This window comes from Denticeps clupeoides, chromosome 5 (genome assembly GCF_900700375.1).
Source record: "Denticeps clupeoides chromosome 5, fDenClu1.1, whole genome shotgun sequence".
NCBI lineage: Eukaryota > Metazoa > Chordata > Actinopteri > Clupeiformes > Denticipitidae > Denticeps > Denticeps clupeoides.
In genome coordinates, this window is record NC_041711.1 from 31,848,083 (window position 1) to 31,871,857 (window position 23,775).

Sequence of the window (23,775 nt, forward strand, 5' to 3'; positions counted from 1 at the left end):
GCAACCACATATTGCGCAAGAAAGTCATTGTGGCACATAAACACGACACTGTTCACTATTCTGGAAAGGTTGTGTCCTGTTGAACAAGCAGTATTTTATTGGCAAAAGTAGCACAATGTACAAGTACAATAGAAAATGTTCAGGTTCTGTTTTCAGCGTCAGACATTTCTCCACTGGGCACGTTACACGCATCTGAAGTATTGTCATCTATAAGGTGCACACTGAACGTTAAGCAAAAAAAACAACCTTACCCGTCAAACACTTTCACAGCTTATGGACATGCATGAAAAGAACAATCATCACACTTTCTATTATTTCACAATGCACTCGCTGCCGAGGGGCTGATTGTTCTTTTTTTTTTTTTTAATAACACTGCTACAAACCAAGTAACCCCCGAGTTACGTCAAGGCTTTTTAGTACCTGCAACAATGCAGACTGCTGCAGACAACTGCACCGAGGAGGTGAGCTGTGACTTCCTTCTGAGCGAAGATCAGACCTCGTGGTTTTCACACCAGGAGCCGCTTTTCAGTGGAAAAAAGGAGGCCACTACCCACCACAGATTTGTACGCTTGTACGTAGTTCGTTCAAAGGCAAAGGACACTTGAAAGAAATGCTACAACTAAACATTTCTATGCCTCAGGGCAAATGAGGGGGCACCACATGTCCCCAGGTTCATGTAGAATATTCCAGCATGAGAGCATAGCTCAGTTTTAATATGGACCTACATTTGCACATTGGCAAACGTAATTATGGTGTAAGGCCATAACAAAATGCTCATTTTAATACTGAAAATTATTTAAAAAAGAAAACAAGCTAATGATTAGTATGTATGTAACATTTCATAAGCCACTTTAGACTAATTAATATGACAAAAGCAAAAATGCAGCTTCCGAAGGATCAAGAATAACACTGTCAACCTGTAACCTGGCACGCCCAATGGCAGTCATGTTTAAAAAAAAAAAAAAAGTATGTTCATACATTTAACTAGTCCCTTTATAATCACTTGGTCTGTGTGTAATGCAAATATGGGTGTCTCAATTTTGACTTTAAAATGACTTTTTAAAATCAAGAGACACCAGTAGAAATATAACAGCATGTAAAATTCCCCACATGATCACAACCCAAAACCATACTTTGAAGTGTGCAAAAATGGAATCACCCCGACCCTGTGGGAAGACAAAAAAACATATATAGACAGACAACACTGTATAAAAAGTAAGTATTAAAAGCAGTTTCTAAAACCAGGTTTGCTGCTATCTGGTGACTTTGGATGCTTTGGGGACTTTTAAAACCTTATACACAGTGTTCTGAAAGACAGTTTTGAAGTGGGGCTGAGAGTCCCGGGACAAGATTGTGCACAGGGGGATCTTTCCAGCATTTTCCTGGTCCCCCAGATCCCAGATCTCCGGCATGCTGCAGCCGGGTCTGCAATGAAAAAAAAAAAAACAGAAGGAAAACTTCAGAGCAATAAGAGTCCAGAATATTACGTCAACCACAGAATGTGTGGTTATTGACAAGTCAACAAGATCACATGTATCTTTAAATGTAAATTATTAATGTATATATTTCACTACTCACAATAAGTTAGGGATGTTGTTATTCACATGAGTGCTTTTCCTATTTGCTCTGAATTTTACTGATATAAGTTGATATTACTAATAATGTATGAGAAGAAACACCATTTTCATTAGTTTAATATTTAAATGTGTTTTTCTGTCAATATGGGGTACTGTGTGTACATTAATGAAAAAAATTTACCAATGCATTACCATCACAACAACAAGGGTATCCCAAAAAAAAGGAAAGCTACATTCAAAAATTGGGTGGTAGTAGTCTGGCACCTAGGCCCACGTTGTAAGTCGCTCTGGATAAGGGCGTCTGCCAAATGCCTTAAAATGTAAATATGCACTATAAGACCACATTGTAACCCCAAGTTGTTTCAGGGGATCGTAAACGTAAAAAAAAGATTTTTGTCCCGTCACCTGGAGCGTCGTGTGCACCAAGAGTCCTCTAATATGAAGAAGTCCACCTGAAGGTTCTGCAGGTTCCTTTTTACCACCTCAGCAGGCTTGCGACTGTACATGGCATAGACCATCTTTGTTCTTTCCCTAATAAACAAAATAAGGCAGAGCAAATGCATTCATTCTGTGTTTCACGTGGTAATAATCGCTGATAGTGTTATTTAAAAAAAAATGATCTACCAATCAGTGTCAGGCAGGCATTTCAATCTAGTTTTAAAAACTCACTTTTACACCCTGGCTTTTAACCCAGCGCGAGGTGGTTCTTATGCACTGTTTTATGCACTCCTTCCATAACTCTTTTACTATGTTGTCTGAAATGTTTTCAGTTTTATTCAACCTCTTGTTAATTTAAATTCTCTTTTATTAAATAAATACATTTTTCTTGAACATTTTGTCCATGCCTGTCATGTCCTTGCCAATTTAAATTTGAATGTACAGCACTTTGGTCAGCGCCTTTGTTGTTTTACAGTGCTTTATAAACAAATATGGTATGGTATTTATTAACTATTTCAACCAGTGCGGTGTATAACTCAACTAAAGTAAATCCCACAAGTGCAGGCTGACAGCTCGGCAGAACACAACTCGTCTTTAAGGTGCATCTGTTATAAATACTAAACCACAAAACACTAGAAAATAACCCACACATTGTTCTCTTTACACACAAAACATGTACCAAACAAAAGGTTTTCGTGGCCCAGAAGGTACAGACCGTACCAGGAGATATCTGTAAAGTCGCACCCCTAATAACTATACATCATTTCAGTTAACAAACCGGTCTGTAGTTATCATGCTATTTCTGTTTCATATATATATATATACACACATATATTATATACACACACACACACACACACACACACACACACACACACACACACACTCTTTTTTCGCTGTATTAACTAACCATCTGTTTAACAGAGTTCTTTATTTGAAGCACAATTCTAAAGAAACGGTAACTTCCTGAAAATTAAAGTGCTTCACTGAGCTGAAATTAAAAAAGGTAATGAAAGAGAAAAATCTCAATTAAAAGTGCAACGTTAAAAATTGATAATCATCTCAGCCTGACTATCTGTTTGCTGCTACCTGTTGCTAAAAAGCAGTGGGGAGATGTACTTAAAATGACAATGTTGGGCCAATGTTGTACCTGCATTCTTGGAAAGATCCAAAGATCGTGAAAATATACACTGAGATGTACACATTACATTTACATTTACAGCATTTATCAGACGCCCTTATCCAGAGCGACTTACAATCAGTATTTACAGGGAGTCCCCCTGGAGCACCTTAGGGTTAAGTGTCTTGCTCAGGGACACAATGGTAGTAAGCGGGACTTGAACCTGGGTCTTCTGGTTCATAGGCGAGTACCCTGGTTCATAGGCGAGTGTGTTACCCACTAGGCTACTACCAGTATTTTGTATTTTGTACACAAAAATACAATGGAGCTGTGTCTAACCAGACTGACCTCAGGCCTGCATCTTCATAGTGAGGATGGTTAACTATGGGTCTGCCAGCTGACAGTTTCACACTGGCCATAGTAGGCATGGCACCAGCAAACACAGCACCTACAAAAGAACATCCAATCAAACACATTAAAGATTTCCATTTTCAATATTTGTATTCAAAGCATATATTGTTCTAGTTAATGAATGGTTAAATGACAGAATGGCTCACTGGGTTTGGTGTTAGCCTTGATCCACTCCAGCAGCTGCTCCTGGGGAAGGTTGCTAAATTCTCCAATGATGCCCCACTGGTTCTGCAGATTGGAAACGCCTTGCACAGCCATGAGTGCCAGGATGGCAAAGGCCACCAGCTGCAGTTTCAGCTTCTCACCAATCCAGCCAAACAACTGTGGCAATAAACACACACACAGAAATACATATCACTGAAGGCACATTGCTGTTAGCGCGATAGAAATTCACGTAACTGATCGACTGACCTGTCTGGAGCAGACTAAAGATGCCATGATGCACATGTGAGGCGTGAGGAAGAGCTTCAAGCGCATAATGAGTACAGCCAGGACAGCAAATGCTATCAGCTGTAGACTGTGGTACACCAGCTTTAAAAATAAGGCACACAATACACAATAAAACACCATTATTTCCACACCCCATTCTTAGCACATGTACAATAGGGACATGGTAGTGGGACGTTGGTATGGTGTTGAATAGAATGGCAGTCCATCAAGTGTGTTAATGGGGTTTTTACAAGTCATTGCGACTGCAGGCCAGAAAATAAGTCACCCCGAGAACTGATTGGGTTCAGGTCCGGTGACTGTGGAGGCCAGGTCTCCACTTTTTGTTAAGTACATAACTCCACATGTGTTCATTCATAGTTTTGATGCCTTCAGTGAGCATTTACCAATGTAAATGGTCATGAAAATAAAGAAAACACATTGAATGAGAAGGTGTGTCCAAACTTTTGGCCTGTACTGTACTAGAACATCAGCGTAGGGAGCTGCCCAGCGAAAACATGGAAATAATAATGCCTCATTATCAGATGAAGGCTCACACAGAACGGACAGCGTGACTTATTTTAATGTCCAAATCAAAGAACTTTTTTCTTACCTCTCCTTTGGGAAACATCTGAGACCTATTAAATAAGAACAATTTGCTGGTCAGGCTTGCGCTTAACGTGGTTAAGCAAGGTGGGCAAAATACTAGAAGAGAACTGATCAAAGTCTCACTGGTCAGGTTCATCTTTCTCAGCTTTGCCTACGAACTTCTCTCCACCCTGAAGCACCCTCAAAATGTCCGGAACAATCTGTGTTAAAGCGTGAAGAAAAAATGTGTGATCCCTATGTGACATTTTCACATTTCTCCATTTTGAATTCCCACTGATTGCACGATAAGACGTACCCTTCCAACCACAGCAGCGACAACAAGTAGGTTTATTGGGAGCAGCAGGGTCTTGATATAACGCAGTGGAGTCTGGGTATAAAAGAAAGAGATTATGTAAATTCCAGTCCAAAACAAATCTATCACAGTCAATGTGAGGAAATGTTTTATAGAAGTTTATTTGTTTGGTGTTCTACAGTCATAGCGAAAAACAAAAGGTACGACTAACCTCCACCTCCATGAAGTCAAACTCAGCCGCACACGTGTACATCATGGTGTCAAAATCCTTGTAGCTTGTAAACTTAGACTTGATCAGGCTGCTGATGTGAGCCTTGACACACAGTTATTAGTATTAATTTTGTCCAAGGGGAAAGTTCAGCAGTAATAAAAGATCTCATGATTTTTCTCACTTACATCATCGGATGACCCAAAAACTTTTGACGCCACAAACTTAAAAGCAACAGTTGATGCAACCCATGCAAGGCCTTGCATGACCTTTTAAAAGAATAAAATTTTTTTTTAAAAAAGTTACAATAGGTCAGAATTTCCACAAAGCAACATGCTGATCAGACACGACATTTCAAAATCCTTTTACCCATAAAACAAGCCCCGTACTGAAGACTCCTGCAAATCTGTGTCTCAGTGCGATTATACCCTACAAGTAAAGGAAAAGAACATCACTAAATTCTCAATGGCATCATACATTATGCCACGATGATAATCAGACCAACTCACCCAGATAGAGACCAATGAAGAGGCATAGAAAGATGTCAGCAGCATTGAATTTCCGAACATCAGAACAAAACACACACCTAATGAAATCTGCGAAGAAAAATGGTTATGTTATACTACATTAACTTAAAATATGTAGATCAACATTCAAATATGTGGTTTCATGTTCATATAGAATTAACACGATACTTCTTTTGTTTTTTAAAATAAAGAATATGACATAATGACCATTGAACAACCAAAATTACAAAAACATCCAGCAAATTCTCCCTCTTAAAACACTATAAAAAATGACAAACCTTGTTTCCAGTATTACTGATCATCCATAAATATACTTTCAAACCGAGTCATTAGGGGATTTTAGTCTCATAAATTGCCAATACCAACTGTTTAAATAGTGTTGCTAAGGGCAACTAGACCACCAATCTGGTTTCGCTCTGTGTCTCACAGCAACACAGGGCGGGCATGGTCCACGTGGCACAAACCATTCTATTGAAAATGCACTGCCTCCATTTTGCGTGTTGCCCACCCAGACACACACCCTAACTTTCCATATGCAGATTACGGTTGATGCATGTTGTACATGGCTGGACAAATCAGGAGAATGCACAAATGAAGCACGTAATTACCATGTGTGTCACCAGAAGCGACTGCATTTTCACGGGATTCAGATATCCAAGGATGTAGCATGCAAATAAGGAGGCCACCTAGGCAACATAAACACATTAGTAAATGAGTGTGTGTGTGTGTTCGCTCAGTAAAATGTGCTGTTGGGATGGTTCACAGCTCCAGGCACTAGAGAGTCTAAATATATATATCGTTCATGAATAAATAAAAAGTGCAGAGCGTGAAAAGAATGGAGCAACGTACTGCGACATTCTTGATGCGTCTATGCACGCAGAAGCATAGTGAGAAGCATAACGGGGGAACTGGGCAGTAATCATTAGTAATATGTAATAATTAATTGTCTGAATTAATTACTAATGAAAGATTAAGAAATGACTGCATGGGTCTCCAAATGTCAACGCTCTTACCTGAGTTAGCAAGACGAACTGAGCGAACTGCCACGGCAGCATGAAGAACACGTTAGAGAGTCCCAGAGCAACCATGGCTTTTTTGCCAGGCTCTCGAGTCCTTTATTCAAAATAAATATGAAACAAGAAGATGACAAAAGCACGGCTCTTGCCTATGTAGAGAGATTTTTTTACTAACTTCAATATTTGCCATTTATGTATGAATTATTATTCTCTACCTAAGGATGTAGGTGAGCAGCAGCATCTGCAGAACCAGGAAAGGGTATGAGAAGCTCTCCCTCAGTGGCGGTGTCCACATGACCCGGGTGCTCTGAGGACCACAAAGCAGAAGTGAAATGGCGTCATGCAGGTCGCCATTTGCAACACACTCCTGAGCCAGACCGTACCTCTCCGTGGTTGAAGAAGAAACACGCGGCCGTTATAATGCCCCCCAGCCGACTGCCACTGGGTCAGAGGAATAATCAATGTAAGCCAAGACAGCGTACAGCCACAACCCATAAACACGGCACGACTCCACCAATCAGTACCTCAGGTAGGTTCCGTAGATGAAGAACAGGCCCATCATTGCGCCATTTAGGAGGAACACAAACGCGACGTAAAAGTAAGCAGGATCTCCCATGCCTACAAGGATGGCGAGCCATTTAGTAAAATGGAAAAAGCGTTTTTTTTGACACAGATGAAATGTGCAGGATTGAACTGGCGTGCGTGTTCTGTGTCCCTGGTCCTCACTCAGAATGTGTTAACTCAATATTTACACGTTACAAAGGGCAGCTCTGAAACCCAAGCGCTGAAGAAATGCCTACGAGAGAGGATTGTGAGACCGTGATCGCACCTTCGCAGCTCTCCACTGGGCTCAGTCCCTCCCCCCTGTTGATGGACCAACACATCTTGGTGGGGATCCCCAAAAGCCCCATTGTACCACTGTATGTTCTGTACCAGCTGGCGAGGACCACCTGCAATGCAGAAGCCAGCGGGAGGAACAACAGCAGGGGGTGGGGGAGAACCAGGCTCATTCAGATCCTCATTTTCACATTTTCAACATTAGAGATACGGAAGACGCGCTCACCTCGGGATATAAATTGAACCGCTTCAGCGTGTTTATTACCAAGGGATACTCGGTGAGGCCATCGTTCATGACATGATGAAGCCCATTTAGGAATGTTGGCGCTTCGATGATGGTCTTGAAGTAAGAGTAGTATAGGCCCTAGAGACAATAGATTGGATAGGAATTAATGTTATTACTTTTGATAAACTGGTTAAATTGGTGAAAGGGGGTCCACAGGAAAGTTACCATCTCTGTTCTGAAAGCCATTTCCTTCTCCAGTGCAGACAAGTGTGAAAAGTGTCTGTCATTTTCAAACAGACGTGTTAGGTGATACCTAAAAAAAAAGTAAATAAAGTAAACCGCTTTAAAATGTCATTTAAATCACATTGCAAAATTCTGTAAAATTATATATATCATCCCTTACCAGTGGAAAACTCCTGCAACAACAGCTACAAAGAGCAAAATGATGGAATTTACTTATAATTCATTCAACAATAAACACAATAATATTATTTCATTTGTTCCACCAGCCCGAGTAATGAATGGTAACTGTGCTTTTACAACATTAAAGCAATGCACACAAAAAAATAATATGCAAAAACAACATATCTGCTCGTATCTGAAACAAGTTCCTCCACCTGCTTTAGTAGGAATCATTACATTTAAACTGATTCTCACTTTAGAACTAGACGAATTTAAACCGAAAAAAAAAAGAAAAAACAATCTACAGGCTGCAAAACAAGTTACAGAATGTGCGGCCGCAACAACTTAAAAGCACATTTAAACCCGCGGAGCGAGGGCGGCCAGCCGCGGCTCCGTTAGCCGCTAGCAGCCACTCCTCCGGCCGCCAGCGTCACGCCGAGCTGCCGGCTAGCCGCCAGGCTAACGGGGCTCACCGAGGAGCAGCGTGGCGCCCGTCCTCAGGACGGCGGACGGAGCGAGGCCCGGCTTGTTTCGGACGAAGACCCCGTTCTTGCCCTGAGAAGAGCCGTCGTGGCCGTGGCCGTGGCCGCCGCCGCCGCCTTTGCCATCCCTGCCCGGCCGTCTGCTTTTGGCGGAGGCGGGAGGCGCAGCCTGGCCGCCGTGCGGCGCCGGATCCTTGCCGCTCTGTCTCCGCGACTTCACCGCCATGCTCGCATGCCCGCAGCCGCGTACGAGCTACTTTGACGCGCCGGGTTCGCTTTGCACCAAACGCACAGTTTGAAAGTGGAGCGGAGCGGCTGCTCCTCTCAGTCGGAGAGGCGCGCTGCGTCGGGCCAGCGCCACCGCCCGGAATCCGCGGGAACTGCAGGCGTGTGTAACCATGGCAACTCCTTCTTACCAGGCTCCAGATGAGAATAGGCCTTTTATTGTCACGATTCGCATGTATAACGAGATTAAAAGCAGCTCCTTCAGTGCAAAAAACACAAATATACAAAAAAAAAAAAAAAAAACAAGTGACGTGACCGCGTTATATACATATGGGAAGAATACATAACTGAGTATGGTTTTATATACACTGTATATTATATACAGTGTGTGTGGCTCACATGTTATTGCAGATTAGAATAATTGCACATTTATTTCACATTGTTTTCAAGTATTCACAGTCGTGATGAACATATGGTGAGTAGCAAGTGTTGGACAGTGAGAATAATGTTATCGGACAGTATACAGATGTTGCACAGTTTTCAGTGCTAATAAATATTAATATTGATATTGCCCAGTTGTAGGTTAGAAGGAATGAAGTCTGGGGGGGTGAATATATATAATGAATAAGTTGTCGAATGCAGATCTGCTGATGGACTAGTCACTGTTTGGCTAGTTTTCTTTCTTGTTTAATGCTCTACTAAAATAAATGAAAGGGTTTTCTAATAATGAAGGAAGCTTCATTATTAGACAGACTTATGTTAATGAACGCAGCATTCCATTGGAACACAAGACTAATTGTTGCTGATGAAGTTCCTCTGTTCATTAACAGACATGTCCATTATTGGACTGGATATTCGAACCATTTGACGTCTTCTTAATGCACCAAACACTTGTTCTCAATATGTTAAATTATTCTCAAGCTGCCTAAAAAATTATATACAGTAAGGTTCATATTTGTACAGTTTGTAAAGTGCCAAAACTGCACAAATTATTGCACTTGAACAGAGAGGGGAGGTGTCTGTGACAGCCAGTCCAATGAGAAGAAAATAAAATGCAACGATTTAGATTCAAGGAACCACCTACTTCCAACAGCAGAATTCATTACATGTTTTTATTTTCCGGATTCCTTGACCCCAGGCAAGTCTGAATGATCATTTTGTTAGATTCAGAATGCTACATGTTCATTTACTAGAAATTGCCAGCCGATCATTAAACAACCGAGCGTTCCAACACAGAAGTGCATTAATGATGTAAGCCTAAAGTAAAGTAAAGTAAAGTAAAGTAAAGTAAAAGCACCCTTCATTTTATATTTCCAAAAGAGTGTGGCGCAGTGACAGGTATTGGCCAGCAGGTGTCACCCTGACTCCAAAGCTGTGGCTGATTGTACATGTATTAGTGAAAGTCACCATTCTAGTTTTTTTATTTTTATTGAATCTTTAAATGAGTCATTGGCAGTAACACCGAGCTCAGAAAGTCTAGTCGGCGTAGTGCGCGATAAACAGAGAGAGAGAATAGTGGACAGAATAGTGGTGGCAGGGACAGGGCCAGTGGCAACACAGCAACATTAAAGATGAACTGATCTCATCTGTTTCGGTTGGAACGGACAGAGAGTTATGGGTCCTCTGCACTTGAGTGGTGACATCATGACAGCCTCTCGCCATCCTCGCGAACACCAGGCGTACGGAGCGCATTTTGCCAACGATTCAGGGGAAGAGTGCTTTGTTTGCTTTCCCTTGTCTTCTTCCCTGCACTGGCCCTCGGCGCTGATCGCCGCCTGCATTTGCTGGGAAATGTCCACGAGAAAGCTAATGGATGTGGTTGACGCCACAGGTTCTTAGCCAGAGTAAGAGAATGTTTTCTGAGGCTTAAACGAACCCGCCCACATGAATTAGGTCCCTTTTGTGGACGCTTGGGTTAAATTGTTCCAGTAAATGATGAATTTCACACTCTCACCAGGAACCCAAAGGTGGAAGAAGGCCAAAGCATCTGCGGTACGTGTAAATCTTTTCCAAATGACAAAATGGAAGAAATAAGAATATTATGCTTGTTATGCTTATTTACCCCCTTGACCATATGGCTGTTGTTGTTGTCTGGGGGTGGTAGTAGCCTAGTGGGTAACACACTCGCCTATGAACCAGAAGACCCAGGTTCAAACCCCACTTACTACCATCGTGTCCCTGAGCAAGACACTTAACCCTAAGTTGCTCCAGGGGGGGACTGTCCCTGTCACTACTGGTTGTAAGTCGCTCTGGATAAGGGGCAGTGGTGGCCTAGCGGTTAAAGAAGCAGCCCTGTAATCAGAAGGTTGCCGGTTCGATTCCCGATCCGCCAAGGTGCTGCTGAGGTGCCACTGAGCAAAGCACCGTCCCCACACACTGCTCCCCGGGCGCCTGTCATGGCTGCCCACCGCTCAGTCAGGGTGATGGGTTAAATGCAGAGGACAAATTTCACCGTGTGCATCGTGTGTGTATCACATGTGACAATCACTTCACTTTATTGGATAAGGGCATCTGATAAATGCTGTAAAATGTAAATGTAAATGTCTGATGCATGCATCCAGTGAGCTACCTCTCCCAACCTGAACGGAACATTAATCTCTTTGGCTTATTGTTATGGTCTCCTGTGCCAAGATGGGTGTGCTGTTTCTTTGGCAACTGACTAATTCACGGACGGTAGACTCGCCCTAAATACAGTAATGAGGCTGGGAGCCTGTAATGGACGTTACGTTTAGGGGCGGCCATTGAGAGCGTCTGTGCTGTTAGCTCAGCTTGTGGCCACACTAAGGAAATTTGTTTCTTCACCAAACATAGCAAAGATGTGCACTGGTTAGGAGGGTGAGAGCGCGGGCGTCGCTGTCAGCTGATGACACCTCCTGTCCAGGGAGCCTTGTTGCCAACCACACGGCCGTAATTAAAGCCAGCAAGCAGATGTGGTTGAGTCTCCCACTGTGGCCTGCAGAGACTCCTGAAACCCGGACTCGGTCGGCCTCCACCGTGTCCTGGTTGGCTTCGGTTTCTTTATTTCAAATTTGATGTCAACCATTCTCTTACAATCTGTAAAACTCAAAATGTATATTTATATGAACCATTATCATTGGCGCCATGATGACATTAACCTTTGAACTCCACACATGTCCAATTGTAATTATGCATGTACAAGAAGCAAAATGAGCATAGTAGACTGACACGATGAAAAGACGTTTGATTGGACATAAACTCAGGCAGGCAGGCACATGGATGCCGTGTGAAGTGTGAATCAGTGGCCAGTGTTTATACTGAGAGCTTTCAGTGCCCTGATGGTTTCCCAAGGCTTTAGACAAACATCTCCCAGATGGGTAAAAGAAATGTAGCAGAAGTAACCACATCTGGGGATGTAGCTGCCAGGACAATCATGGGACAGTGAAAAGACATCTTAAATATGCTTGGTCCATGTGTCTGTGTGTGTGTGTGTGTGTGTGTGTGTGTGGACGGGAATTCAGTAAGTTAGATTTAGACTGTAAATTGTATATACAGTTTTTATAGCCATTTGTAAATACAACATGTCAAAGGAAATAAATGTGTGACTTAAAAAGCACATCCCAAAAACATCAGATGAAATAAAATGCATTATAAATACAATGGTAATGTACAAAATAATACAATGCATATATTGTATTAATAATAAATAATTTAGATTAATAATTAAAATAAATAAATACTATGAAAATACAATCAACATATAAATATTCCTATTAAGAATAACTAGTAAAAAATGATGTAATATCTTGATAAAATATTATAAAAGAATTCAAATGGCTACAATAGTTTATTTTTTTATTCATTGTATTACTTCTTTAACCATTTGTAATAGAAAAGAGAACTATGCTTGTCTCTATCTGTGGTGGTGTGATGTATTAATTCTGCGCTAGTGGATCCCTGTTTCAGTGACATGTTTATTACTGGCATGAAACACATGCTGTCAATGATCACTTATTCCTCGGGTTTCACTTATCTCAACATTATGCCCCATTAGTATTCCCTGCAAGCCAATTCAATTACAGCTCTCCAGGGGCACAGGGTGGCCATTTATCTCCCAAAACACTGCATCAATCAGAGTGAAAGACCCTCAGCTGTCAGGACAGGGCATTGGGGACAGGAGGAGGGGACTTTCTTGTCTAGGAAATGTGTCAGAGGAAGCACTGCTTGCTAATAGCTTGTCTGATTTTTCATGGGGCTGGCATTAACCCCGAATTTAGGTACCATAAAAATAAGAATAACAATAGTTATTATTATTTATTTTTATTATTGAGATGTCTGTAGCTGCAACTGAATATACTGTTAACCAGTCTGAGTATAACACAAACACAAAGAGGGTGAAATCGGAGACGTCTCTGAACAGGTGAAGCACCCACCGCCGGTGCTGCAGAGCGCGTGGACAGCGACAGCACACCTGCTGTGCCCGACTCCGGCCCTCGGGCCTTGCATTAATCCCATCGAGCGCTCGCTGGATTAACGCCGCACCTTGGACCGCTTTGCCTCGGCTCTGTCTCCTTCTCGCTCACCTGCTGGTCACCAACTTATTTGCTAATGGACACCGAATGCAAGCCCGACGTGTGTTGTAGTTACAGGTACTGAAAATGGCCTCGGGTCCATGTGAGCGGGTGTTGTTGTTCCAGACTACAGATAAGAAGCAAGCAGCCTATTCCCGTGCAAGCGGCCTAATAAACGGGATCCTGCTAAACAACAGGACTGTTCACAGCTCACTCCATCTTAATTGTCGCCACTGAGGAATCAGCTGTTCAGACCGAGAAATATAGTCTACGCATGTTTTAATTGCATCTTGTCAGGCGATGAGAGCGGCGGAGAAAAACAGATGCTGAGCAAAGACATGATCGGCTTAACTCAGTGCAGAAAGATTGTTTCTTTTGGCTACGTGCTGCAGTTTCCTGCGCTGTGATCATCCCTTCCATGTGAATAGGCCAATGTGCAGAGCATGCAGTCAGATGATGGGCTTATGCCACAAGTCCTGACCATCAGAGCTGGGCCTAAACCAGGAAGCTTCAGCCAGCCGGGTCGGTTCTGGGCGATGGCAGTATGATTTATGTACAATATTACAGACACGGTAGCAACCATGATAAACCAAAGTGTCATGAAATCTTTTACTGCTGTGCAATAAGGTGACCTGATTGTAATAATAGACTGGCATGAATAAGCAAATCGAAAATGGAGGCATGGCTGAAGAATTTAAGTAGCTTTAACCGAGAGGCTTTTCCCCTCCGCGTGTATTCATAAGTACTTGCTCCCTCTCTCCTTCTTGCTCTCTCACTCACACACACACACACACACACACACACACACACACACAGACAGACAGACACAGTAGGCGATGACCCAGCTGAGCCATGTTGGGTCTGCAACGTAATTATCCCAATATGATAACCTTTCTTTCAAAATCCAACACAAAACCAAGGGGCCCACAGCTGGTCCCCTGCTAATGGAGCCCGGGCGTGGCAGAGCCCCCTATCTCCCCGAAGAACCTGGGATCGCCGTGGCCTTCGGGAAGTCACCTCAGAAAATGTGTGCACATGTGGCATTTTAGGTCTGAGAGATTAAAAAATTATAAAAGACAAATCTTTTCTGAATGATGATGTATTGAAATGTGGCATATAGATGAAACGTCTTTTCTAACCTTTTATTTTTTTTTTTTTGGACAGGCAACTAATTATGAGAAATATTTCCCACTAAGCCTCTTACTCACTGATATACCTGGTTGACTACTGGGAGCAATGTGTAAAGCCAATTACTTTAATTAAAGCAGAGGGACCATGAGACTCTTTAGACCCTGTGGTGTGTGACTTCTTCGGAATGGCTTACACACTTGAAGAGATTCCTTGTCACTTGTCAACACCCAACTATTTTAATCTTTCCTGTCTGTGTGCGAATGAAAAGATTATAAGCTTTCCGCCTGGCTTACCGACACACAGTCCCGGTTTTCCAGCCTTCCAGAGCACATGCAGAGGCCCACGAAGGTGATGTGACATGAGAGGTTGGGTTAAGTGGAGGGTGTGGGCGTCTCACAACTGTTCCAAACTTTTTCACCATGAGTCTGGTAACAGTATGGATATTACTGTAGGTAACAGTAATATCCATGTTAAATCAGTATGAGACTTTCAGCCTAATGGTAAAAAAAAAAAAGGTTAAATGGCTTTTCCCATGATCCTTTTAACAGTGGGCCCGCTTGTTGGTCCGAACCCGCTGGCGAAAGCGGGCAGCAGTTCCGTATTAACACTCGGGCCACAGGTACAGAGCAGAGGCGTAATAGCCTCTTTCATCACCTTAGCAGCCCGGCATGCTGCAGTAATCTTTCAGCGGCTTGGCTCCCTGCTAACGGCTCGGCTCTGAGCGCGCCTTTCAATTAGCAGTTTATTATTGCAGAGGCCCCGGCACTGGGCGCTGATAGCCACATGCCAATACTGCTACTGACACTTCAGAGCGCAGCCGGGGGGGTAGCGGGACTGCTGGGTACCACCAGTGAAAGACGGACACCTTTCAGTCACGCCGGAGTAAGCAAATGTAGACGTTCCATACATTAACATGGAAATGATTTATATATATAAAGTACACACATATATATATATATATACACACACACATACATACATACAACATTTCCATGTTAATGTTTGGAAAAATATATATATTTACACACATACATACATACATACATACATACACACACACATTATATATTTGGAGAACTTTTATAATACCATATATGTTTCCTCTATTATTTTGATGTTTTTTACATTTACATTTGCATTTATGGCATTTACATGACGCCCTTATCCAGAGCGACTTACAGTCCCTACAGTAGTTACAGGAACAGTCACCATGGAACAATTTAGGGTTAAGTGTCTGTCTCAGAGACACAATGGTAGTAAGTGGGGTTTGAACCTGGGTCCTCTGGGTTCATAGGCGAGTGTGTTACCCACTAGTCAACTACCACCCCTATACATCATACTACCACCCCTAATAAAGGAAATATTATAAGATCAAATGACCCATTTGCTCAGATCCATTCCAGCGGGCAAATTTTTCCCAACAAAAGTGCATCTCAAGAGCGCAGTCTCTCTCTTTCCTTCTGTGTTTCTCCATGTCAAAACATGTATACACACACACACACACACACACACACACACACACACACATCAGTGTAACCCTCTATCTGACTCTGCAGACCATAGGCTCCTATCTGCCAATGCGTTTGTAGAGATATTGTTAGCATTCCATTTGCCATTTACATTTTCTCTGCTTGACATAATTGAAGAATGGATGCTCTTATGAAAATTAAACTTGCGGTCCTCCTGGGTTACTGTAACCCTGTTAAAATGTAATGAGATTCTTTATGCGTCTTCTTGTGATTTTTTTATTAAATAGAATATCAGTATGACTAATTCCCTCGGCCCAAATGCAGACTGGGACACAGCATTATTGATAGGGCAGTGCATAAGTGGTCTCCCGTCCCCAGCCTCTAATGGTCTAATAATGCATTATACCAGTATCAGTGGGCCTGTGGCTTGCAGTGCTTATTGTCGTTATTGAAAACACCTGGGCGGACCATTCATCAAGGTTAAATCAAGAGGGCCCATTTGTTCATTAGCCTGTCACTAAACATCTTTATTCAGTTTCGCCGCGGCCCGGCCAGCGGCCGGACAGCCGCGCCCGCTCTCGGCCGCTGCCGAGCGCCATCATTCTGGATGAATGATAAGGAGAAACCGATTATGGCGGTTCCAGGAACTGGGGCAGTTTCTCGGTGTAGGCATTCACCACACCTATTTATCTTACCATCTTATTTAGCTTATATGAGAGATAGTGAAAAACTGTCCTTGCTTTCTGCTGCCCATCTCTCCCCCCCCCAGCCTTCTCAGATTGTAATTGTGTGTGTGTCCGTGTATTTTAGGACAAAAGGAATATAGGAAAGCAAGGTCCCCGCAGGGGTGCCAATGCTTAACGTAAAACGAAAACGAAAAAGAATGGTACTCTCACAATTAGGAGCTACTGCCAATTTAGTGGCACTAATCTGCATAAATGATTATGAGCGCATGAAAGACAAGGGCCGGCCTCCCTCTCAAAATCGATAGGCTTACCGGTTCTGCAGTTTAATTTGGAAAGTGAGCTTTAACCAGAACGCTGTATTGCCCGCATGTTTAAATTATTACTGTATTAAATTTGGCAGTAGGAAGCGAACTACTTAACCAGATTATATTTAAAAGATCACCATCAAATACGCATAATACCTTCAGCTAAACCCAGCATGCTAATTGCTCACAATTCGAAAATTAATTACACTTAGGCTCCTCTCATTTTCGCAATTAGGACGTTTTTGGCTCTGCATCAGAGCCACCGCTCTTGCCATATTTCTGAGTTTCAGTTGTCTACGCTTTCAGAATTTCATACATTATAAACTATGAATACAGAGACTTGCCTCTGGGCTACGCGCTTAAAATATTTCTCATAATCTATTCTCTCGTTTATCGTCGCACGCTTTGTGATCCACAGCCTTCCAGAGCTGCGCTCTGATGACAGACAATTCGCCGTCCGCCTCACAGAAGCAGAAGACAAACTTCCCCTCGTCCCAAACGCGAGGTGAAAAGGCTCCATTGTGCGAACGCTGGGCATCCGTCTTGGTGGGGACGAGAGCACGTTGACAAGGCTTGCTGGTCAATGCAGTCACCGGAGCCTAAACAACAGCACCGTAAAAAGTCGACGGATTTAATGCACTCTGAGGCCCGCGTCATTACGAACCATGCGAGCTGAAATAATACACACACACACACACACACACACGGCGCACTGGGAGGAAACACCCACGTTCTGAAGTGGCGCAGGAGTCGGCGGCGTCGACAAATTCATGTGCAGCCCGGCGTTGGCCTGCCAGGGAAGGGCATGGCGAGGATTCATGGGAGCAGAGAGTTCCACAGAGCTGTATTTCTCTCAGTGCTGCAGGACAGGGGAGTACACTAACTTCGAACGTCTGTCATTGGGCTGGACCAGGCTCTGGCCTACAGACCAAAGAGAAACAAACAGTCTCAGTCACTTTGTATACTTTCGCCTTGAAGCACACACACACACACACACACACACACACACACACACACACACACTTCTTTTAGATGCATGGATTCATTTTATTAAATATATGTAGACTTTCTTGTTTCGACAGATCTAAATATGTGCCGTAATGACATATGGGCAAGATGCACACCCTCTCACACACACCCCTAAACTCACACTTAAAGACACTTTCCCAGCCGGCACTGACATCTTCCTTTTGAACCCGTTTTGGGTTCAAATTATTATTCATTCGTTGCACCCCTCAATGTCCAGGGTACACAAAAATGCTGCTGAGCGCAGTAATAGGGTTCTGCCTGCAGGGGGGGGATTCAGTACAGTGACACAAACGAAGAACGGATGAAGAAAAAAAGAATGGAATGAACAAAATGCCCACAAAACCTATACATTTCTTTACAAATCCCAATAAAAATATTTAACCATAACACAATATTTTTGAGTTAAATGTAATCATGCCCATATTCATAGTACTCTCACCGGGGTCAATGTGAGGGCCGTGAACTGTGGCGTTCTGTGTCTTTTGGCAATGGTGCATAAACAGACTCGTCTGTACACGGGTGTGTGTATGTGTTTGTGTGTGTGAGAGAAAAATCTTTAGACGGGTTTATACTTTGTGGTTATAAAACAGTAAAGTAAAAAGCGTTATGTCTGTAGTACATTTAATCATGCCACTCCTCCTGGAAATTATAGTGCTGTGGCTGAATTCCTGGTGGTCAAGAATGATTTTGGCATTTGCAGAATAATTCCTATTCGTGCATTAATGTGCAGTAACAATGAAAAATGTCTGGTTCAATAAAAAATATATTAGAATTAACACACATTTTAAAATTATTTGAATTTTGATTAAAAAGGCCTTTGAATCATGTAAAAATTTTAATTATAACATATTTTTTATTATTTTGTTTGTTATTGCAACTAAAGTCATGTTTTATTGATCTTGACCACTTTTGTGAGACAATAACAATACTTGGCCCCACAGGGCATTCTGATATTACTCTAAAGTTTTTATTGAATGTGTAGCAGCATAATATATTCACAAGCATTGCAATTTAAAAGATTAATATTTCCCAACATTGCATTCAGACATTTTATTGCGTCCGTTCCACTTAAATGGGTCCGAAGTTAAGACACTAAGAGCGACTCAGCTTATAAGTTCCACTTACAACTCAATTTGCTTAATTTTTTATGAAGCCCCTTTTCTGAAGACGTGGATAAATACTGCAGGGAGTAACAGGCGGATAATCTGATTGGTGTTTGATTCTGATTTAATCTGTTCCCGTTTGGATGATTGCGCAGGAAACAGGTCCACCAGAAAGGGCCATTTGAGTGGCTGGCTGGCCGTGGCAGCAGGGAGCCTGTAACTTGTTCAGACAGCGGGGTGCGAGCGGAGAGGTAACCTGGACAGAAGGCGTCTCATGCCGATCCAGCTTCAATTTCAGGTGGGAGGAGAGGAGGAGACAGGTGCCGCCACTAATGCCGCCGCCACCGCCGCCTCTATCAGAGGACAAGTCAGTCAGGGAGATATTGCAACTGGCTCTAGAGTGGGGAGGAATGGGGATTGGAGGGGCGGATTCACCGCTCAGAGAGTAAAAACTCTTGGTGAGGGGGGGGGTCTAATTCCATTACCTAAGAAAACTTTTACTTATGGCTAATGGAATTCATTTAAAATTGAACCGCTCGGGTATAAGCAGATTTGCATTGATCCAGATATGTATAGAGCCAAAGTCAGTCTATCTATTTTGTGAGGGAATTAAAAGAGGGTAAGCCTATAGGGCCGCTTGGTATAATCCTATGTGAAAAGATCGATACTTGCTGGCTCGCTCATGATTCTTTTTAAAACCCTGTGTGCGTTAGTGTGTGTACGTTTGCTCAGTGTATATTTTGCCAGCAAATTCTTCACTGTGTGGGAATTGGCTATCTCCTATGCTTACCTGCTTGTTGGGTGGCGGCCCGACTCTTTTGTAGCTCTTTGGGGTTTTGCTCAGCTGTTAACACCATGCAAACAAGCCTCGCTGTCCTCCGTTTATTTAGTCTGACACTCATGACATCCATCGTCTGCTGAAGCGCTGTGACAGCCCGCCCTTGAGAAGAACATACCGCCACCGACGAAACTAAGGGGGAAAGAAGGAGTCATTTGCACTAGAACAGAGATTTTGCTTTTTTTTTCTAGATGTCTTCACTCCATGTGCAAGGCATAGAGACATCAGTGACTGGCAAAAATGACACCCAATCTCCATTCATTTTCACATTTTCTCTACACGGTGGGATGTCTGTCGAACAACATCTGCTAAAGGGGCAAGGTGGCCTGCCGAGAGGTCAGAGTGTGCCATTCACCTTCCTTCTATCAGTGTCATCACGGCCTCAGCGAAATCAAGAGTGGCAGAGGAACACAATGACATTCACCATGGGCAGCACCAGGCAGATCTGATGACTAAGAAACCCAACTACAAGATTACTCTCCCAGCTCTTCTCCTCTAAGTGCTACTCAGTACAAATGGGACCCTAAGAAGATAATAACCTTACAATTGCTTTAATAGGGATTGAGTTATTCAATTACAAGCCAATGAAAGAATTGTATCTCTCCTCTTTTAGCTGCTAGACATTGGGAAGCAAGCCATCCCACAACCTTTAGGGCCCCAGAAGTGATGTCGCGAATGTCTTTCAGTTTGCGGGATGAAATGGGGAGGGTGGAAGTAGTGAGAGTCTAAAATGAAAATGTTTTTAAGCACTGTTATTGTCAGTTTTAATCCCAGACTATGCTGCAGTGGCACATTTTATCATTCATATCCTTCAGCATTTTTATTTTTTCAGCATATTTATTCTGACAAGGGCTGTCGGTCAATTAAAACAAGCTAATTAATTCCAGATTGTGCAACAAGTTCATTGTTATTTATATTATGTTTACGAGTAAATCGATCTTGTAATTTATTTTTTTTATCCTTCAATTTTCCGCTGACTGAGAGTAAATAAAATTGAACTAACATTTTGTGCAGATTTAACTTCTCAATAGTTCAAGAGAACACTGTCAACTGTGGGTAACATGGTACTGTGTGTTTAAATATTTTCATCTGGTCGCATCTGATTTCCACACACAAAAAAATGCCACTTCGCCCTCCTTCTCTGTCCAACTGCATCTATATGTAGGGATTTTAGCACCAGACAACCAGATTATTGTTTCTATGTCTGGATCTTATGTCCTCCACTTGAGGCTCTGATATACACTGTATTTGAAACTGTCATGGTTAGGCAATGTACCGAAGATGTTGCTCTATACATACAGCTTTACAATGAGCCAATTTCCTCTGCTCGAGTACAGAGTCTGGTTTTGTGTTTTGGGTCTCCTGAAAACAAACTGCATTCATATTCTCACACTCTCAAATCCACACAAATGTTCTGTCCATTACAGCCAATGTCTCTTCAGTAAGACAAAAAAAACTGAGGAATAATTATAATCATTACTAAAACTGATTAAAAAAAAATTCAACCTCAGATTATAATCATTATTTTCATTATTAAGGACAATACTTTAAAATGTTTTAAACCGATAAACCAGTATAAACATATTGTATCAGGATTTAGGATAGGTATGTGGCAGCTACCCACAAGTACTTATACACACATAGCTGAGAAGAGGTATTTTCTGCTGAGGATTAATGGAGGCCTTATCGAACCGGCCTGAGAGTTAACACGTCTGCATTCTCCAGGCCACAGCAGATCATTCTGATCTGAATATGGTGACCCGGCGTGCTGAAAATCCCTTTAGCAGCCCATCAATATCTAGTGTACAGGCAGTAAGTAGAGTTTGTCAGGCGTAACGTGATGGCACGTACAGCAGCGACCCACCGGAGTGAGCAGGTGAAGATTCTGAAACAGGATTCAAATTGTGTCCTGGAAGGTCAATGTGGTCAAATGGGAACATGCCGACCTAGGAGGGGCTTCAAGTAAATAAAACAGCGGCTGCCAAATTGCCTGCTAACCTCGTGATTGGTGTGTGGGAACTCTCATTCTACACTCGCAACCCCATCCATATACCCCTCGCTGCCTCTTTGCTTTCTGTTTTCATTAAGGTCTCTTTCCCTTTTCACAATACCAGGATGCAGGGCTGTTTCGAGAGAAAATACCTTATGAATCATCACAGAGGAGCTGGACGTAATGGTGGGACAGATCGTTGTCCCGAAGCCCCTATTTTTAGTTTCCTCCGAGGCGGACAGAGGAAGAAACAGTTGTATTTCACCCTCAATGCGCCAGTGATGTCTTGTTCAGGAAGGAGCTGAGGAAATTAGTCTGGCGGGAAGCCACAGAGACCCCACTCCCATCTCGCCCGAGGCGACACCTCTGGGGGAGAACCAGAGCGAGACGTGCCACCGGCACAGCGGTACTATTCCCCCGCGAAGTGCTGCACAGCCGAGTGGTGAGCGAGAGACCTGTGCGATTGCACAAGTGGGTGAGAGGGAAGGATGACGGGGGGCGGGAGAGAAAATGGGGCGCGTGAGAGAGAGAAATGAAAAATGACATTGCTCAAAGTGCTAAGGCTTAGAGACTTTAGCCAGATTTCAGGGCACAGTGTGTAGTGTGTTGCTAAAGAAACAATCCCAGCCCCAACAAGTGGGGATTACTCTAAGCTAGCTCTCAGTAATTTGCAGCTTATCAATAAGAGAACATTTCTGCCAGCTGCTTTAAAACACTTAAAAACAAAGGTCAGGCCTGGGAATTTCAAGCAGGTCTGCTTAGAACCCGCACACATACACATGTAGTCACTGACCAGTTTTCATACTCATTCCCACAAACTCACAGTAATGTCTTCAAATGATCATTTCCCACAATATTTCCCAGAACATAACAGTGAACTTCCCCTTTAAGGGAGATGACATGCCCCTTTCCTTTAAAAGATCCCACGTTTTTGCAATTAAGGCACTAATTTTGCTAATGGAGCATTAATGGAGAAACAGGCTGGTGAAGCGACGAGGGAATAAACCTCAATACTCAGCACAAAACCGGAGAACACAACACGAGCATATTAGATTTCACAAACAATGCCAGCAGGACATCTCCCCCAGGGGACACATGTCCCCTGCCTCGGACCACATGCAGAAGAAGGGATGGAGGTTGTGTTTTGGCCGTCACCGTGTGACCTTGTTATAAATTCCTGCTATTGATTGCATCTGTTATGAACTCCACAATGAAAAAACACACAAAGATGTACACAATGTCTCCTCAACAAGAGGACCCACTGAGGAATGGCACTGGGATGGAAAAAGTATACCAGGGGAGGAGGGGGTGGAGGCCAGCGGGAGAGAAGGAAAAACAAGTTCGAGAAAGAGAGGCCCGCAGCCACTCTAATCTCCAGTCTGGCTCCACAAACAGTCCGTGTGAAAAAGCGTCAGGGTCCAGCAGAACCTTCACTGCTGCGGTGAGAAATAAAAGGAAGTGGGCACCTGATTACACCGGCTGGACGTCTCCGTGTGATGATGTCAGCTATCCCAGAATTGGACAGTGGAGCGGGGGGGCCATGTATGAACTATTACACAGTCACATGTAAATTTAAAAAAAGGACTTGTTTTGTGTTCTTTGTCCATATGTGGTACAGAATTTTCTCACCTACTGTGCAGAAGTTGTCCCAGTCACAGGAGAGACCGATTGACTCTAGCTGTGTGGTGAATTTGAAGAGCGGAAGATAAGCAGCGGAGCCAGAGAGTTACAGAGCCAGGCCGTCTGTTTGGATTCTTCACAGTTCCCCCTGCCACACACAGAGACAGGCTTGCACAGACACTCACACACACACACACACTGGTCCAGTGTCAATGCTCATTTACTTTGTAAATGCATTTTGTTGCCCTATTTAAGATGTGATAGTGGAGCAATATTTGA

General features: G+C 43.0%; 1 protein-coding gene across 1 annotated transcript; it reads right to left on the bottom strand.

Annotated features, from left to right (window-relative positions):
* Positions 1 to 74: 74 nt before the first annotated feature.
* On the bottom strand, positions 75 to 8,909 carry dpy19l1l (dpy-19-like 1, like (H. sapiens)). Its single transcript, XM_028980035.1, has 22 exons — positions 8,563 to 8,909; positions 8,091 to 8,115; positions 7,913 to 8,000; positions 7,688 to 7,825; positions 7,454 to 7,574; positions 7,149 to 7,242; positions 7,008 to 7,065; positions 6,840 to 6,931; positions 6,622 to 6,721; positions 6,217 to 6,294; positions 5,591 to 5,677; positions 5,451 to 5,510; positions 5,270 to 5,350; positions 5,085 to 5,186; positions 4,877 to 4,948; positions 4,705 to 4,781; positions 4,586 to 4,610; positions 3,958 to 4,077; positions 3,693 to 3,867; positions 3,484 to 3,583; positions 1,983 to 2,108; positions 75 to 1,425 (listed from the first exon to the last, which is right to left on the bottom strand). The coding sequence occupies exons 1-22, from the start codon at positions 8,795 to 8,797 to the stop codon at positions 1,254 to 1,256; spliced, it is 2,226 nt and encodes a 741-aa protein (XP_028835868.1). The 5' UTR covers positions 8,798 to 8,909; the 3' UTR covers positions 75 to 1,253.
* Positions 8,910 to 23,775: the final 14,866 nt, after the last annotated feature.

Bases quoted from the DNA above. Each gene is read 5' to 3' on its own strand.
- dpy19l1l (XM_028980035.1), bottom strand. From the start codon at position 8,797: ATGGCGGTGAAGTCGCGGAGACAGAGCGGCAAGGATCCGGCGCCGCAC. The intron at 7,575-7,687 runs GTGAGCGCGTCT...TCTGCATTGCAG, and splicing joins GGTTCAATTTATATCCCGAG to GTGGTCCTCGCCAGCTGGTA. The intron at 6,295-6,621 runs GTAAGAGCGTTG...TATGTTGCCTAG, and splicing joins AGTTCGTCTTGCTAACTCAG to GTGGCCTCCTTATTTGCATG.